The sequence below is a fragment of the Tamandua tetradactyla genome, chromosome 8 (assembly GCF_023851605.1).
Source record: "Tamandua tetradactyla isolate mTamTet1 chromosome 8, mTamTet1.pri, whole genome shotgun sequence".
Lineage (NCBI taxonomy): Eukaryota > Metazoa > Chordata > Mammalia > Pilosa > Myrmecophagidae > Tamandua > Tamandua tetradactyla.
In genome coordinates, this window is record NC_135334.1 from 58446130 (window position 1) to 58459533 (window position 13404).

The 13404-nt window shown below is 33.9% G+C and overlaps 1 protein-coding gene across 12 annotated transcripts in view; it reads left to right on the forward strand.

The window, feature by feature from the left end:
* Positions 1–13404, forward strand: part of PICALM (phosphatidylinositol binding clathrin assembly protein) — a 175392-nt gene that overhangs the window by 125883 nt on the left and 36105 nt on the right. For all 12 annotated transcript variants that reach the window (XM_077113351.1, XM_077113355.1, XM_077113350.1 and 9 more), the window contains exons 9-12: positions 338–423; positions 7944–8067; positions 8337–8473; positions 12159–12262. In XM_077113351.1, the coding sequence (XP_076969466.1) occupies positions 338–423; positions 7944–8067; positions 8337–8473; positions 12159–12262 (451 nt within the window). The remainder of the gene's footprint in view (positions 1–337; positions 424–7943; positions 8068–8336; positions 8474–12158; positions 12263–13404) is intronic.

Below are 13404 nucleotides of genomic sequence, written 5' to 3' on the forward strand. Positions count from 1 at the left end.
GTTTGCTCTCCTTCAGTTACTCAGCAAGTACTTATTAAGTACCTGCTGCATGTCCAACAGTATGATTCCACTTAAAATCCAGATAAGTTCACTATTTAAGTATTTGCAGGCCCTCTTAATGTTGTGTTTTTTAGTCTTTGGTTTGTATTCTTTTCATTATGTTTTTAAATACCTCTAATTAGATCATGCTTATTTAATAAAAATAAGATTGTCATTCTTACTAAGTAGCTAAAACTCGTTTGAATTTTTTTTTTTTTTTTTACCTATTAGATGGATATTTTCTTTTTATTAACCTGTAGCCTTGATTGTCATGAAATGAATATTTTTACCATTTCAGGCCCCCAGCAGTCTTCTTGATGCTTTGGAACAACATTTAGCTTCTTTGGAAGGAAAGAAAATCAAAGATTCTACAGCTGCAAGCAGGTACATTAGGACAAAAAATATTAGTGATATTCCTGAGGGAATAGATAAATCCATTTTAACTTCCAAGTTATTTAGCCTCTTTATCTTAATGTAGTCTTCTGCAAAATGGGGTTGATTATGGTACCAACCTCATAGAGTCGCTGTCAGTATTAAATGGGTTAATATGTGTTCCTTACTCTTAATAAATGTAAATCTCTGTTGATGATGATATTGACTCTTGGTTTCTAATTGTAATCATAATGTCTTGATTTAGAATTGTATTCATAGTATCAAAATTTCTCCTAAAGATGGTAATACATTGATTGGTGTGGTCTTTTATAACTATAAGATACCTTTGCATTAATTTGATTAAGCCCCTAATAACCCTATAAAGTATTATGGTAATACTGGGTCTCAAACCTAGAATGTCTGACAGCAAATTTCATAAGTTTGTGGGGTTGATTATTGACATACTACATTTTAAGCTCTCTATTTCACTTTGGAGTGATTTCTAAGAATAAGACCAGTTAACCTAGTAAATTGAAAAATGACAGAAATCTCCTATCAACCTTGTAGTACTATTTTTGGTATTGGGAAGTGAGTTGAGTAATTCTCATGTTTTCTTATGAAGAATTCCTTTAAAAAGTATTTATAGAGGATTCATATAGACTAAAATGAGAATCTTTCTCAAACTTTGTTGTTTCAGAACTTTCAGTTTTCTTTTTTTTTTTTTAGTAACAATTTAATTTGTAAAGGAAATGACATCTTTATTAAAATGTTGTTACCAGAGTTAAAAACAAAAAAATGTGTTAGAGTAATTGTCGATTTCCAGAAAAATCATGTAAAAATACAACATTCCCATATACCTCCCCATCATTAACACTTTGCATTAGTGTGGTACCTTTGTTACCATTGATGAGAGAATATTAAAATTGTAGTATTAACTGCAGTCCTTGGTTTACAGTAGGGTGTATTATTTTTCTAGTATAATTGTACTATTAACTATAGTCCATCATTTATAATAGGGTTCATTGTCTTGTATATTCCTTGTATAGTTTGTACAAATTAAGCATTAACTCCCTATTCTCTACCACAGACCCAGCCCTTAGTAACCTATATTTTAGGTTCTGGCTCTGTGAGTTTGTTTATTCTTGCTATTTCATGTCAATGAGATCATATAATATTTGTCCTTTTCTGTATGGCTAATTTCACCCAACATGATGTTTTCAAGGTTTCAGTCATGTTCTTGCATGAATCAGAGATTCATTGCTATTTTTTAAAATATTTTTATTGACAGATCTTCACATACATACAGTCCATACATGGTGTGAAATCAGTGGCTCACAGTATCATCACATAGTTGTGTATTTATCACCATGATCATTTTTAGAGTGTTTACATCACTCCAGAAAAAGAAAAAGAAAAAAGAAAAAACTCATATGTACTATACCCCTTATCCTGCCCTCTTGTTGACTACTAGTATAACAGGATAAAGGGTAAAGGAAATAAAAATTGGGTAGCTTAAAATATTGTATTCCTTTGTAATGCTGAATATAGTTCATGTTATGTGATATACCACATTTTGTTTATCCATTCATCATTTGATAGGCACTTGGGTTGCTTCCATCTTTTGACAATTGTGCATAATGCCCCTATGAACATCAATGTGAAAATATGTGTTTGAGTCTCTGCTTTCAATTATTTTGGGCATATACCTAAAAGAAGGACTGCTGGGTCATATGCTAAGTAATTCTGTACCTAATTGTTCTGAGGAACTGCCAAATTGTCTTCCTTAGCGGCTGCACCATTGTATATTCCTGCCAGCAATGAATGAGTGTTCAGTTTCTCCACATTCTCTCTAATAATTGTAATTTTCTGTTACTGTTTTTTTTAATAGTAGCCATTCTAGTAGTATCTCATTGTGGTTTTTTTAAAATTATTTTATTTTATTTTATTTTATTTATTAATTAACGGGAAAAAAGAAATTAACCCAACATTTAGAAATCATACCATTCTACATATGCATTCAGTTCATTGTGGTTTTGATTTGCATTTCCCTAATGGCTAGTGATGTTGAGCATCTTTTCATGCGCTTCTTCACCATTTATATATTCTTTTTTGAGAAATGTCTGTTCAGGTCTTTTACCCATTTTATAATTGGATTGTTTGTCTTTGTAATGTTTAGTTCTAGGATTTCTTTATATATTTTGGATATGCAATAGGTTGTTTCCAAATACTTTCTCCAGTTGAGGAGGTTGTCTTTTTGTTGTTGACTTGTAGGATTTCTTTATATAGTCTGGATATTTAAATCCTTATCAAATATGTGGTTTCCAAATATTTTCTCTCACTAAATAGGTTGTCTTTTTGACTTCTGTGATAAAGTCCTTTGCATAAAATTTTAAGGTCCCATTTATCTTTTTTCTTTTGTTGCTTATGCTTTGGATGTAAAATCTGGAGAAAAAAAAAAACATTTCCTAACAAAAGATGCAAAAGATGCTTCCCTACATTTTTTTCTAGGAGTTTTATAGTCATGGTTCTTATATATATATATACATTTTTTATGCATTTTAAGTTAATTTTTGTACATAGTATGAGATAGGTGTCATCTTTCACCCTTTTCATCTGGATATCCAGTTCTCGCAGCATTGTTAGTTGAAGAGAGTATTCTTTCCCAATTGAGTGACTTTGGCAGCCTTGTCAAAAATCAGTTGGCTGTAGATGTGACTGTCCATTTCTGAACTCCCAGTTTGATTCCATCGGTCTAGATGTCTATCCTTGTGCTAGTACCATACTGTTTTGGCCCACTGTAGCTTTGTAATAAGCTTTAAAGTCAGAAAGATTGAGTCTTCCAACATAGTTCTTCCTATTCATGATGATTTTGACTATTTGGAGCCCCTAACCCTTCCAAATAAATTTAATAGTTGGCTTTTCCATTTTTGCAGAGTAGGCTGTTGAAATTTTTATTGGGATTACATTGAATCTGTATAGCATTTTAGGTAGAATTGACATCTTACCAAATTTAGTCTTCTAAGCATGAATGTCGAATTTTCCTTCCATTGATTTAGCTCTTCTTTGACTTCTTTTAGCAAAGTTTTATTGTTTTCCATCTATAAGTCCTTTACATCCTTGTTTTAGGTTATTCTGAGTTATTTGTTTTAGTTGGTAAAATTAAGTAGAATTTTTTTTCTTGACTTTCTCCCCATATTGCTCATTGCTTGTGTATAGAAACACTACTGATTTTTAGGTGCGGATCTTGTATGCTGCCAATATGCTCAGTTCATTTATTTGCTCTAATAGCTTTGTTGTAGATTTTTTGGACTCTCTATTTATAGAATCATGCCATCTCCAAATAGCAAAAGTTTTATTTCTTCCTTTCCAGTTTGTATGCCTTTTATTTCTTTTTCTCCCCCAGTTCCTCTGGCTAGAACTTCTAATACAACATTGATAACAGTGGTGTCAGTGGGCATCCTTTTCTTGTTCCAGATTTTAGAGGGAAGGCTTTCAGTCTCTGACCTTGAGTATGATATTAATTGCAGGTTTTGCATATATGCCCTTTATCATCTTAAGGAAATTTCCTTCTATTCCTAAGTGTTTTTTAAGAAAGGATGATGAATTTTGTCAAATGATTTTTCTGCATCAGTACAGATGTTTTATTCCCTTTGTTTTGTTAATATATGGTACATTGTATTATTTTCTTGTATTGAACCATCCTTGCCTGAGTTAAAACCCACTTACTTCATCATGGTTTGTAGTTCTTTTAATATGCTGCTGGATTTGCCTTGTTAGTATTTTATTGAATATTTTTGCCTCTGTATTTATATTATTTATATTTAAAAGAGAAACTGGTCTGTAATTTCCTTTTTTTTTTGTATCTTATGTGCCTTTGGTATTTGGGGTGCCATTAGCCTCATAGAATGAGCTAGGTAGCATTCACACCTCTTCAGTTTTTTGGAAGAGTTTGAACAGGCTGAGTATTAATTCTTCTTGGAATGTTTGATAGAATTTACCTATGAAGCCATCTGGTCCTTGGTTTTTTGTTATTGGGAGGTTTTTGATGACTAATTCAGTTTCTTTACTTTTATTTGTTTTGTTGAGACCTTCTTTTTCCTCTAGTGTTAATTTCCTCTAATTGTGGGTGTGTTTCTAAAAATTTGTCCCTTTCAACTAGGTTGCCTAGTTTGTTGGCATGCATTTGTTCATAATATCCTCTTACTCCTTTTTATTTCTGTGGGGTCAGTAGTAAAGCTCCCCCCTTCCCACCCCCTGCCATTTCTGATTTTCTTTATTCATGTCTTCTCTCTTTTTTCTTTGTCAGTCCAGATAAAGGTTTGTAAATTTCATTGATCTTTCCAAAGAACCAATTTTGGTTTTGTTAATGTTCTCTATTATTTCATTCATTTCTGCTCTCTTCTTTGTTATTTTATTCCTTCTTCTTGCTTTGGGATTAGTTTGCTGTTCTTTTTCTAGTTCCTCTAGATATGCAGTTAGGTCTTTGACTTGAGCTTGCTTTTCTTTTTCTTTCTTTTTCATTTGTGTGTGTGTGTGTGTGTGTGTGTGTGTGTGTGTGTGGGCAGGCTCTTGGAATTGAGCCTGGGTCTCCAGCATGGCAGGCGAGAACTCTGCCACTGAGCCATTGTTGCCCACCTTCGCTGTTCTTTTTAAATGTAAGCATTTAGGGCTGTAAGTTTCCCTCTGAGCACTGCCTTTGCTGCGTCCCATAAATTTTGATACATTGTTGTTTTGGTTTGTAAGCTTCCAGAATGCAATATTCCAGAAACAGAATGGCTTTTTAAAAAGGGAATTTATTAAGTGGCATGTTTATAGTTTGAAGGCCATGAAACTGTCCAAATTAAGGCATTCAGAGAAAGGTAACTCCAAAGAACGGGCCAGTGAAGTTCAGGGTTTCTCTCAGCTGGGTGGGCACTTGGTGAGGTCTGCTAGCTTTCTCCTCATTTCATAAGGCTTCCCTGGAGGCATTTTCCTTCTTCATCTCCAAAGATCTATGGCTGTGTGGACTCTGTTGGTTCTTTCCAAAATGATTCTCTCTTAAAGGGCTCCAGTAAACAACCCTACTTTAAATGGGTGGAGACACATCTCCATGGAAACCATCTAATCAGAAGTTACCACCCACAATTCAGTGTGTCGTATCTCCATGGAAATAATAAAAAAGATTCCACCCAGCAATATTGAGTGAGGGCTAAAGAACATGGCTTTTCCAGGGGACATAACAGATTCAAGCTTGTGCAGAAGCATCTATGGGACCTTGTGTTAGATGATGGTTTCTTGGACTTAGGGGTATTTGGCCTCTGTCCTTTCTGACTTTTTCATGTTGGAAAGGGCTGTCATTAGTTTGAGACGGGGAATAGAACGAGTTGATATTCTGGGGAGCCTGACCTCCTTGGGTTTCAGGACCCATCTGGCCTAGGAACCCATCTGGAGGATATAGGTTTCTGGAAAGTAAGCTTAGTTCGTGAAACTTCTGTAGAGTCTCAGATAGAGCCTAGGTTATCTTTTGGGTTAACAGGAATGGTTTTGGTTGGAGTTTGGCAAACCATGGTATTAGCAAAATCTAGCTGAAGCTTCCTGAAGAATAGCCTCCAGAATAGCCTCTTGAATCTATTTGAATTATCTTAGCCACTGAAACACTCATTTTTAATTCTACGTTTGCTTTTTTAATTTTCTAGATTTTTAGAAGTAAAAATCAAAATTATAAGGCTTGTTCATTGAAGAAAGTAATGAAAGATATAGGCCAGAAATTCAAGTCCAATTTTCCTTAAATACTTTTATTATAAAATTGTATTTTTGTTACAACTATTCTACACTTTCTTTGTCCTCTGAATTATATCTTAATATTGGCTTACTTATAAAATTGATCTTACATAAAATTACAGTTGTTGCTACTCATGTACATAGAGTAGAAATTAATGAGGTTTGGTATATGATAAAAGTAAAATGAATATGGGGGGATGTAAGGGTAGTTCAGTGGTAGAATTCTCACCTGCTTTGCGGGAGACCCAGGTTCAATTCCTGGTTCTTGTACTTCCCCCAAAAAACAAACAACAAACAAAAATTCAACTAATGGTGTTGCAATAACAGGATACTCACATGGAAAAAGAATGAAATGTGACCCCACCATATCACATACAAAAAAATAAATAAAATAAAATAACATGTATATGGGTCACTGAGTAGTTCTTCAAGTTGGAATTCTTTACCATGTTTGTATTTTGTCTGGAATACCAATATTTTTTTGTTTTTATTTTTCATGTGTGAAAATTTTAGTTCATTAAGTCAATCAGTAGTGACACAACCACAGAATTTAAGATGCATTTATTACTCAAGTTTGGTTCAAATTTAATGGTCAGTAATGATTTAGCCTAACGTTTGGACAATAGTCTATTGGTAAACATTAACTGAAATAGATCTCTCCCAGAACATTGCTGCCAGATTTTTTTTTGTGATTTGTTTTTATTCTTTCTGAAATGTTGGTTCACATCTTTTTATAATTAATCTTCTGAAATATGTTTTAACACAAGTTCTTATATGTCTACATCGTTATGCTTCGTATTGCACAATATGTTCTAAATATTTTCCCTATGTTTTCATTTGCTTTTATTTTCTGTATGATTTTTTAATGCAATTTTATTGAGATATAGTATATATTCATATATCATAAAATCATTCAAATTGTACAATCAGTTCACTGTATCACCATATAGCTGTTTATTCATGGTCACGGTTGATCCAAAAATAAATAAAAAGAAGAATAAAAGGGAAAAAGAAACTACCCAAATCATCCTCCCATTGAATACCAATATTTTAATTAATGTTTGGAAATTTAATTTCCGTTTTCTTGTATGGATAAGTTTCTAATGTAAAGGAAAGGAAGTAGCTTGCTGTGAACCTGCCAGTGAGAAATGATGTTTTGTACATACATAAAGTTTGAAAAGGAAATATCATCTTGGTAAAGGGCAACGGATAGAAAGGGAGTGCCAGATGGGCTAGTGACTAAAATTAAACCAATTTTACTCTGAAGGAAAGGTTCTCTGGTGATTACATCTTTGGATGTTATTATAGGGAATCATACTTGGACACACACACTGTATTACAGGTACTCATACTTTGGTTTACCTGTTGTAGCACTGCTGAAACCCAGGCTGTGAGTTAGCTATGGGTCTTTACTGTGAGAAACTCAATACTTTTTACTCGTTTGGGATTTCCTGGGTATATTTGGGCTCTTTCTCAGTTGCATTGTTTCCCTCTCTTGGGCCTTGAAAGAGGCAGTGTCCTTCACCCTTACTGTGAACCCTTTCCAAAGTCTGAAATTTATTTTAAAAGAAGTAAATGTTTATGTAAATCAGTATTGTTGTAATTGCTATAATCCTCTAGATTAGTGGGTAGAACATTTTATCTGAAGTACTGATTTTGATTCCTTATAAGTCATGATTATAGTACAATGCAAGGTTGCCAGACCATTTCAAGACCTGTTTGTAATATGAAGTGTTTTGCAAAAAGCTAAATTACCTCTCCAATTATCTTAGGGCAACAACACTTTCCAACGCAGTCTCTTCCTTGGCAAGCACTGGCCTTTCTCTAACCAAAGTGGATGAAAGGGAAAAGCAAGCAGCATTAGAGGAAGAACAGGCTCGTTTAAAAGCTTTAAAGGTAAGTGTGTGCATTCTTTTTATTTGGAAAAATAATTACGAGTGTTCAGAATGTAAATGGGACATTTACACCTTCTTAAAAGGGATATAGCTACCTAAGTGGGTGAAACTTAGTTGTCTGATTTTTCATCTTGACAGTGAAGAACTGAATAGAAAACCCAGAGAGTATCTTTCTACTAGCAAAGTAAAATTAGAAACTGCTTTTTCTTCAGAGACCACATAAACAAATCTGGTTTCAGGATTTCTTATGCTAGTTCCCTTTCTCAACAGGAACAACGCCTAAAAGAACTTGCAAAGAAACCTCATACCTCTTTAACAACGGCAGCCTCTCCTGTGTCCACCTCAGCAGGGGGTATAATGACTGCTGCAGCCATTGACATATTTTCTACCCCTAGTTCTTCAAACAGGTAGGGGAGAGGTTAAAGTTACCTTTAAATATATAGGTTAAGAGACTTCTCATAGAAATTTTGCAGAGCTTTTCAAGTTTATTTTGATTTATGATTTTGTAATTATAAATATACACACAGGAGATGGTCAAAAATGATGGTAAATATAGTGATGAGATTTTGCATTTTGCCTATATAGAAATTCTGAATTAGTTAACTATTAATGCCTTATTCTCTACCCCCACCTCTGCCCCTAATAATCTGTATTCTAGTTTGCTTATTCTAATCATTTCATATCAGTGAAATAATACAATATTGGTCCTTTTGTGTCTGGCTTTTTTTTCACTCAACATGATATCTTCAGGGTTCATCTATGTTGTCATATATATCAGAACTTCATTCCTTTTCATGGCTAAAATTCCATTGTACTTATATACCATATTTTGTTTATCGATTCACCTGTTGATAGACACTTGAGTAGCTTCCATCTTTTGTAGTCTGAGTGCCTGCTTTCAGTTCTTTTGGATATGTATGAAGAAGTGGGATTGCAGGTTATATGGTAATTCTGTTTTCAATTTTTTGAGAAACTGTGACATTGACTTTCAGTGTCAGCATCACTGACAATGCCACGAGCAATGTATAAAGGTCCGCATTTTTCTGCCTCGTCACCAACACTATTTTCTAAATTAAGAGCCATACTAGTGGATGTGAGGTATTCTCTCAGTATGGGTTTGATTTGCATTTCCCTAATGGCTAATGATGTTGCGTATCTTTCCATGTGTGCTAATTATCTATTTGTATCTCTTCTTTGGAGAAAAATCTACTCAAGTCTTTTGCCAGTTCTTAAATTCGGTTGTCTTTTAGTTGTTGAGTTGTAACTGCTCTTTATATATAACTTTTTTTTAATTAAAAAATATTTTTAAATATATCAATATACAAACATGAACATTCTTACCATATGATCATTCTATTCTTAGTATATAATCAGTAACTCACAATATCATCACATAGTTGTATATTCATCACCATGATCATTTCTTAGAACGTTTGCATCAGTTCAGAAAAAAATAAAAAGAAAAAACTCATACATACTATACCCCTTACCCCTTGCTCACATTGACTACTAATATTTCCATCTACCCAATGTATTTTAGCCTTTGTTTCCCCCATTTTTTCTATACCCCTTACCAATCCCTTTCATTGATCACTAGCATTTCAATCTACTAAATTTATTTTAACATTTGTTTCCCCTATTATTTACTTATTTTTAATCCATATGTTTTACTCATCTGATTGTACCATAGATAAAAGGAGCATCAGACACAAGGTTTTCACAATCACACAGTCACATTATGAAAGTTATATCATTGTACAATCATCTTCAAGAAATCTGGCTACTGGAACACAGCTCTACATTTTCAGGCACTTCCCTCCAGCCTCTCCAATGTATCTTAACTAAAACGGTGATATCTATATAATGCACAAGAATAACCTCCAGGATAATCTCTTGACTCTATTTGAAATCTTGCAGCCATTGACAGTTTATCTCATTTCTCTCTTTCCCCTGTTGGTCTAGAAGGTTTTCTCAATTCCTTGATGCTGAGTCCCAGCTCATTCTGGGATTTCTGTCCCATGTTGCCAGGAGGGTTTACACCCTTGGGAGTCATGTCCCATGTAGAGAGGTCAAGGACAGTGAGTTTGCTTGTCATGTTGGCTAAGAGAGAGAGAGGCCACATCTGAGCAACAAAAGAGGTTCTCTGGGGGTGACTCTTAGACCTAATTTTAAGTAGGCTTAGCCTATCATTTGTGGGGAAAAGTTTCATATGAACAAACCCCAAGATCAAGGGCTCAGCCTATTGCTTTGGTTGTCCCCACTGCTTGTGAGAATATCAGGAATTCTCCACATGGGGAAGTTGAATTTTCTCCCTTTCTCTCATTTCCCCAAGGGAACTTTGTAAATACTTTTTTACTCACTGTTCAAATCACTCTGGGTTTTATTGGGGCATCACTCTGGACAAACCTACAAAATCTCATGCCCTACTAAAGGTTCCATGTACTTATGGTGTTCAATTAAACTGTCCGGATAAGTTATATTAGGAATACCCTAGTTGAATTATAAATTTTGTACCAAATAAACACTTTTTGCTTTAGTCTTACACAAAGTTAATGTTTTAAAATATGAATTACCATCTGTTTTCAGTACCCTACATTATTGACATTCCTTTGTTCTTCCTCATGCAAAAACATTTTTTAATTTGTACGTTTGGTCACTATCATTGTCCACTATAGACATTCCTGGATTATGCCATCTCAGTCTTTATTGTCTATCTTTTCTTCTGATTTCACTTGTGTCCCCAGCCCTCGTCCTTCTATCATTCTCACATTCAGCTTCATTCAGCATACTAACATTATTATATTACGGTTAGGTAGTATTGTGCTATCCATTTCTGAATTTTTACAATCGGTCCTGTGGCGCAATCTGTATCCCTTCAACTCCAATTACCCAATATCTACCCTATTTCTGTCTCCTGATGGTCTCTGTTCTTGGCTGAAATTCTCCAAGTTCATTCTAATGTTAGTTCATATCGATGAGACCATACAGTATTTGTCCTTTTGTTTCTGGCTAATCTCACTCAGCATAATGTCCTCAAGGTCCATCCATGTTGTTACATACTTCATAACTTTATTCTGTCTTACAGCTCCATAATAATCCATCATATGTATATACCACACCTTGTTTAGCCACTCATCTGTTGATGGACATTTGGGTTGTTTCCATCTCTTGGGAGTTGTAAATAATGCTGCTATAAACATTGGTGTACAAATGTCCATTTGTGTCCTTGCCTTCATGTCCTCTGAGTAGATATATAACCTTTTTGAAAACCTGTTTCTAAATGAGATTCGTATGGTTATTAGTCAGTGATTCTTAGTCTTTAACAAGACCAGAATCATCTTGAGAGTTTATCAGATGACGTATTTCTGACCCCATCCACAGCTTCTGATTCAGTAGGTATGGAGTGAGGCCCAGAAATTCATTTCTAACAAACTCATAGGTGACTAGTATAAGGTTTGCACAGTGCGTGGTACATAGTAAGTTCTTTGTAAAGAGTGATAAGTTTTTTTCCCTTTGGTTTTGCTGTTTTTCTTGTTTATTTTATTAAATCAGCTGTGAAAGGACTTTCCTCCTACCTACTCACTACTGTCACATTTCAGTGTGGTTTTACTAACTCAATTGCTACTTGCTACCTACTCCTTTAAGTCTTAGCATATGTTTGTTGAATTAGTTCTGAGTTTTTAGTTTCACTTTTTTTTCCTTGTTACTGTGGGTTGTGTTTATTTGTTTTCTTTGCGTTTGTGTGTGTGTTTTTTTGATATGCTACCTTCCTTAATCATCAATAAAATAACATTACACCCATATTAACGGGCAGGTTCTTGACTGGGGGTCCTTGAAAATAAGTTTGTCATATCTCCTTATGTCATAAGGAGATATGAAAAAAAATGTTGAATGATGATGAAATGGTGCTTGAATGTTTTTCCTGGCCTCCTTAGAAATATGAGTATGTGGTAATTATCTTGCTGAAACTGTTTATATTATTGGTTCTTTTTCTCACTTGTCTTTTTAATGTTGTAATTTTGAGGAAGAGGAGAACAAATGTAGCAAAGTTTACCTAACTAATAAAACATCTTTTCAAAATTATTTTCCTAGCACATCAAAACTGCCAAATGATCTGCTTGATTTGCAGCAGCCAACTTTTCACCCACCTATACATTCTATGTCAACTGCTTCTCAGGTAGCAAGTACATGGGGAGGTAAGCATTAATGAATTCTATTTTGGATATTGTATAGATAGTCCTTTCCCCACTCTGTAGTGTTTTGGTTACACTTGAAGCTGGAGAACTTGAGAAATACTGAAATGGGAGTGAAGCAATTGTCCCTTGAAGACGTTTTCATTTCCTTATCAATGAATTTTTTGAATTTATGTTTAGATTAAATTATAAAATGAAGTTTAATGGCAATGAATTAAATATAAGAAGAAGAACCAAATGTGTGTTTATGTATGAAATCATTATTTCGATTTTGCAATCCTATTCTATAATCAGAAAATGCATATTGGTTATTTTACTTTTGGGATAGAACAAAACTTGAGGTGAAAAAATTGTCCTTGTATAAATATATAATCAGGTTCTAATAAAATTCAGATTGTGCAGTCAGGCAGCTAGCTGAGTTCTGACCAAGAATCTCATGAAAAACTTTATGCTACTTTTATTTAAAATGTTGATTTAATTCAGACCTATCAGATTGTGTTATTCAAAGAATTTTTCACTAGTACCAACAGGAATGTTTGCTATCCTTGAGTGGTTCTTTGATATTGAAGTAACTGTGCCAGTTACCTGTCATCTTTGAAGGAAGAAGAGCCTTGTTCATGTCAATTTTTAAAGCAGTTTTACCTGGATATTTAGTATATTTTCAAATCATCTCTTTTGGTTGGTTTTGTATATATATCTATATTATTTTATAAATAGTCACCCACAAATTGGTTGGGAGGGAAAGATGATATTTTGAAAAAGAAGGATACTATCTAAGTAGAGAATGGCAAGCTACCTTAAAATTGATATTGGTTCACATGTAACATCTGAATTGATAGCCTCATAGCAACAATAAACTTTCATTATTCAAGTAAGTTTTTACAGGTTTTCTGAAATGTCTGTCAAATGAATAGACATTTTCTCTTATTCTGGAAAGGTTATTTCTCTATCTAGGAAGGATGGGAAACAGGGATGGTGAAACATTAGGGAAATACTACATTTTTAGATTAATTTTATGAGCCTTACCTTGATAAAAATTAATCTGACTTGAGAGATTATTTTAATTTAGCTAAATCGTGAGATCTCGGAGTTATTTCTAAAAATGATATGCTAGTTTAAAGTAAATAATATTTTTGAATTATTTC